Source organism: Lottia gigantea (assembly GCF_000327385.1).
Source record: "Lottia gigantea unplaced genomic scaffold LOTGIsca_24, whole genome shotgun sequence".
Classification (NCBI taxonomy): domain Eukaryota; kingdom Metazoa; phylum Mollusca; class Gastropoda; family Lottiidae; genus Lottia; species Lottia gigantea.
The window spans coordinates 3,605,545-3,611,544 of NW_008708707.1; the positions used below are offsets into that span (position 1 = coordinate 3,605,545).

The 6,000-nt window shown below is 33.7% G+C and overlaps 2 protein-coding genes across 2 annotated transcripts; one reads left to right on the forward strand and one right to left on the reverse strand.

Annotated features, from left to right (window-relative positions):
• Positions 1 to 573: 573 nt before the first annotated feature.
• LOTGIDRAFT_214928 (hypothetical protein) lies at positions 574 to 4,143 on the reverse strand (the record flags this gene model as incomplete). Its single annotated transcript, XM_009055422.1, has 8 exons — positions 574 to 809; positions 1,060 to 1,093; positions 1,306 to 1,451; positions 1,831 to 2,022; positions 2,271 to 2,479; positions 2,749 to 2,836; positions 2,970 to 3,191; positions 3,984 to 4,143. 8 exons carry the CDS (start codon positions 4,141 to 4,143, stop codon positions 574 to 576), a joined length of 1,287 nt encoding a protein of 428 aa, XP_009053670.1.
• A 1,182-nt stretch (positions 4,144 to 5,325) lies between these two features.
• On the forward strand, positions 5,326 to 6,000 carry LOTGIDRAFT_56839 (hypothetical protein; the record flags this gene model as incomplete). The annotated part of the gene is made up of 1 exon (XM_009055229.1): positions 5,326 to 6,000. A coding segment is annotated over one exon (675 nt), but the record flags the coding sequence as incomplete, so codon positions are not given.

Sequence of the window (6,000 nt, forward strand, 5' to 3'; positions counted from 1 at the left end):
TTTAATCTATCTCCAGTGTTAAAACTGACTTCAAACTCTCAAAATCTCAAGATAATCTAGTTATGACATCACAAAAGGAGGTCTGTATAATTGTAGATACAACTAGTTGAAAGCACATGTATTTATCATAAACAGACAGGCATAATCATTCACATGCAGCGTAATTGATAGCTACCTTTGATGGTTTGTGGTGAAGAAAAATTAGAGACAGCTATTAACGGTCGTAGAGCTGAATAAGAAATATTTGGAGAGTACAAAATTGTGGAGGAAAGAAAAAGACAGATGTGGTGATAGTTGAGAGAAGGAGCTCCAGAAATTATAAGTATCTAGTCCAAAAGTCCTCTAAATGAGGTCTATCAACTACTTTCAATATACTGAGTGTTATTATTTGAGTCCAAAATTCAACTTATTTCCCTCAAAAACTAAAGTTTGCAGGTCAATATTTGTTAGTACTTCAAGATGTATAACGTTCCATAAAGTCCTCTACTAGAATATTCCTAAAACTAGCAGTTTTGATAAAAATTTTGTATCCAAAACCTAATCTTAATTGATTTTTGTGAGTAAATTAGAAAATCAGATATTACCTGTGCCGGGTGATCGAACTAACTGAGGTTGGTTAGGAACTAATGGCTTAGCAAGGTTTGTACCAGTTGGTACAGCAGTCGGACTCATGGCTTGTGATGGTGGCAAGTCATATTTTTGTAACTGAAGTAGGTAAGCATCTGCAGTTGGGACAGACCCCCAGCAAACTTCTAATGTATTTGTACTGGCTCGTACTAACTGGACCTTCGAAGGAGCTGGTGGTTTTTCTGTGGTGAGAAAACATATACAGTAATTACAGCACAAAGAAAATAATTCAAATTTATTTACCAATTTATTGTCCAATTTTGTCCTTGAAAATAATTAAAAAATTTCCTTCTTAAAATATTTTTCAAAATTCATCTTATACAAAAATTTTTAAACTTTAATCCCTGTAAATTATTTTTTGGGAAATTTCATCCTCTAAAATATTGATCAAAATTCAACCTTTGACATAAAGCATAAGAATGATGTACATACCTGTCTCTAAAAACCATAAATCTTTGAAGCAAACCTGTAAGGAATGGTATTGTAATGATAAATAGAAAACAGACTAAAAAAAAAAACACAAGACAAAAACATATTAACCATTCGACCCTAAAAAATTTACATTTTTCTCAGAAAGTTCAATATATATATATACTTGTAACTTTAAAGCTAATTTCGTGTTATGCGCTATGATAATCATACAGGATATGATCTAGGATACTCAAACAATTCACATACTTGGTTATTCCAGGCTTTTCTATATCCATCTCTACCACTCCATATGTATAGTCTTGTGTTAATAGATACAGCACATTGCCCTGCTCTAGCTCTAGGAAGGGCATCTTCAAAAACTTCCATAGCTAATGGTTCCCATGAATTACTCTCTATCAAAATATCAATCAATATACCAATAATAGCAAATATGGTGTCATAGGTGACCTTGCAAACTTACAAGACAACATACGAGCAGTAGATAATTTCAAAAAGGCACTTCACTTTACAAATTATCATTACAAATTTTTTCCAGGGTAAAATCTTTTTTATTTTATATTCATGTTGATTTCAGTATAATGAAAATTTGATCTAGAACCAAAGGAGCCAAAATTTATTAATTTCTAAAATAAATGCATAATTCTACGGTTGCTATACAACCATCATTCAGACAACAACATATGCTTGTTTTGAAATGTAGTGATCTAAAATTTTTCAACAACATTTAATATTGACAAGATGATATTGGCTATTTTTTCCAATTCTACTTACCTAAGTTTAAAGAAGCCAATGTGTTGGTGCATTTCCATTCCTTTTCATGAGTTGCTACTTTAACATCATCCATTACCAAGGGCACCCACCCACCAAAAACAAACATTCGATTACCAATAACAGTAGCAGTGTGTAAGGATCTTGGTAATGGAGGTATACCTTGTACAATAGGTTTAGTCCATGTGTATGTATCTGAAATATAATAAAAAATTTACTTCTAAGAAATAAACAAGAGTTCAGTTGTCAAAAACAATCCGTATCTAATTCTATTTATATATTAGTTCAGATCAAAGCCTGATAAAGACACATTTTACAAAAATTGCATTCCTGAGGAAGACAGCGATGTATGTCAACATTTCAATGACGAGGGCAATTAAAAACTATGCCCGTACAGACTGTTTTTTGTTGATGAAAGTTTTTAAAAATATTATTATACATACCAATTTCACATTGCCATAAATCACCAAGGCGACATCCGCTCATTCCACCATATATCAATAGTCTAGGATGACGGCCATCCTTCTCAGCATATCCAACACAAGAATGAGATTCCCTAGGAGGAGGCGGTTGACCGTTTGTGACTGGATATTCCCACATCATTGAACTGGAACTGGATTTCATTTCTAATCCGTACAGATCATTCAAATATCTACAAGAACAAAACAAATACATCTTGTTGTCAAATGTTTTTCTGAAGATTGCTACACGTCATTCATTTCTAAAATTATTCATATGGTTTTCAGCCCAATAGCCTGATCCTTTTATGTGTTAAGATCATGGAAGGCAAATGGAGTCACCAACAGAAGAAGCAATAAGAATTGCACAAAAAACAAAAAATAATCTTTAATCATCACATATATATAATAGGTTTGAAAATTTCAAAAAATGTTGAATTTTTTTTTTAAAGACAAATCTTACCTGGGTATATTATTCTTTGGATCTTCACTATCGTTGGCTAAACCACCAAACAGATAGGCCTTACTACCTAACATACAAAAACTGTGACCTGAAAATCATAAATATGCAAATCAGAGTTGCTGAAGCAGAAGACAAATCTAATTTGATCAATCCAAAATTAAAACACCTTGCTTGTTTATCTACTATTTTCATCATACACAAATATAATAATAAAGACTAACCTAAGCGTGGACAGGGAATGGTATGATTTTTTGGTGCTCTTGGTTTTAAACGTTTCCATTCCCATCTACTGGCTTGTAATTCATATAACTCATTAGAATATTTTCCATATTCAACCATGCCACCAAATACAAGTATTCTGGTCCCATCGCAAACAAAGCCATAAGCAGCACATCCTGGTGGAATATCTCCTCTGACAGCAGGCACAAACCACTGATTCGTAGCTAAAACAGACAATATCAAAAGTGAACTTGAGTTATATATTGTGTTCACTATCCAAGTAATAATAACATCAATTGTGGTCTGAATCATGAACAGAATTACCTCCTCTTTACATTTGTGCCACTGTAGTTTGAGGGCGCTACATTCTATCTAATTAGCATATTTAAGGTTTTCTTCTTTTAGCATTTTGATAGCCTTGAAGCTCAAAGGTGACTGTTCACACAAATAATTTGATTCATGTCTCATATCAACCAAACATATATCATTTGCAGCAAAATCGTCCCATCGAAGTAGAAACAAAGCAAATCTCGTATAAACGGTGCATCCCTGATATTTTCCGAGATGCGCAGGCGGCCATTATTATTTATATACAACCGCTATCCATTTACTAAAATAAATTGGGCCTTGGAATCAAACATAGAGCTGACTTTTTTGTACTTGTACAATTCAGTGCTATAGACAGTTGCAAAATGGCCGCAAATCAATTCATACGATAATGCATTAAACCCCTAACTTCAACGATTCCTATGTATCCAATATCCTCCATTTTCTTTCGTTGGGCGCCGCCATTTTTTCTTTGCGAAAAGTGACAGTAAAAAAACTAACTTTCAAATCTACACAAATTTTTCAAAATTAAAAAAGTTTGCTGAGCATGTTTGTGAAAACGTACAGAAAGCAAAAAGTCCAATTTGCAGTATTTCTAGCGTGAGAAAACAGCTCGCGCCAATTTCTTTGGGACCAATAACAAAAAGACGCCATTTTGGATGCCCCTATGAGTTTGACAGTTCACTTACTTGTATTGTAAACATGGAGTTCGTCGACAATTCCTTCATTTCCACCACCAAATACAATCATTAAATCTTTGATTGCAACTGCACGATGGCCATGACGAGGTCTTGGACATGGCCCTGTTGTATTTGTTACCCGCTTCCATTTCAGTATGGGAGCAGCCATTTTTGTGATTAAAAGAGCATTGTGGGTAAAATTCTGTAAGTGCCCGTATGTAAAAACATCATTTGCATATCACGTGACGTTAAACGTGATGGCTAAGGTTCTGTTTTTCCGATTTTTATGTTGTGAATGAATCAAATTATTACCTAAAAAACTAAACTATGTTCATACCAATTAAAACTTTTAATTTGTAATTTTATTTTATAAGGTCAAAGGTCAAGTTTAGAATTACTGGCTGGATGTTCAAGCACAATTTTGTTTTGATCATCACGTGACAAAGAAGATAAAAAATGCCATTAAAATATACTAGTTGAATTACTGTACGTACGGTACCTTGTAAAATAAGTTGATAAGCCTATAAATCATAAATCACATGGATCTTGCTACTAGCCTAACCATGTGAACAATCCAAATCAAGTATCTGTTAGTTACTATAGTAAGTATCTTGACATACCGGCAATATACACTGTCTGAGTCGTGTCTGACCACAAAATGGTCAAATAGCACACTGTTTCAACCCCCAAGATTAAAATGTGACTGTCGCAGTGTCACTGTGTTTAATGCAAATTGCAAATGTCAATCAATACAAACATTATATGAGATTTTGGGAGTAGTCTACTCTCAACCTTGATATTTGCATAGACCCAACTCAGACAAAGCCAAACTTAAGACTAGCTTTATGGCAGGTGCTTGGAGACCAATTTTTGTTGGTTAACTTGAAGACCACAACTCGGCAGGCACTCTGTGACAATATTTGCTATGAATCTCTGACTTAGGCTGAAAAAAAATTAACATTATATATGCTCAATTCCAAATCATATATCCTGAATTCCAAGAAATGTGACAGACAAATTCTACTCTGAGCTTAAATAATACAAAGGACAGTCTAATTAATTAAAAAAATAACCCAATCAAAATCGTAAATGGATAACAGAAAAACCTTTCAGTAATGATTCTAGGGTATTTTAGACACCCAATATGTATGTATCTATTTTTGTTGAAGGTTTGATATGCACAGAGGAAACCTAAGGAGTAGTTTGTATATGATTAACAGAAAGGAAAGAAGCAATGGATTAAAGAAGTTCACGTAATTGGTATAGTGGTATCTGTACTAAAACCATCAAAATGATGTGGAAAGCAATATTTACCGTTACTTTATTTGCGGCCTTCACAGTAACTATAACATTTTTCGGAGTGTTTAAAGTTGCAAAAACAGACATTGGTTTAGAACATTATGCAGAAAAACAGCACTTTAAAACCATATTTCCTAAATGGTTTAAGATGCCCTTTAACACTTGTATCAATATAGGCTATATTTTAGTGGGTGCCTATTGGTGTGCTATCACCACTTTAAGTATGGAGAATAAACTAATAAGTGTAGTGGAATCATATTTGTTTTACATTTTCAATATATCAGCAGCGTATTATGGAGCTGTTCAGACCTTGAGAATTTTAACACAGAGACATGAGTTTGCAGTTTTAGATCAATGGCTCACCTTGCCATTCTTTATGATGGTATTTATATGGGGACTGTATTTGAAATATGGTTGGAGCCCATGGCGTGCTGCAATACTTATGACACTTTCTTTGACCAGTTACTGTTTAACGCTCTTGACTCCCTATGGTTTTGAGATTGTGTTAGGATGCCACATATTGTGGGCTGTTACTGGTGGTGTTCTTGCTTATCAGCGATATCCTTCCTCTCATTCCCAACTCAATTTTATTTTAGCCTGTTTATTCTGTATAGGGTTTGTAATACTGAAATTATTGGACCTGCATCTAGTCCAATATCATACAGTATTTACCATACTTTCTGGACATTTTTTATCCAAAATTTGTGATATATTACAGATATATTAT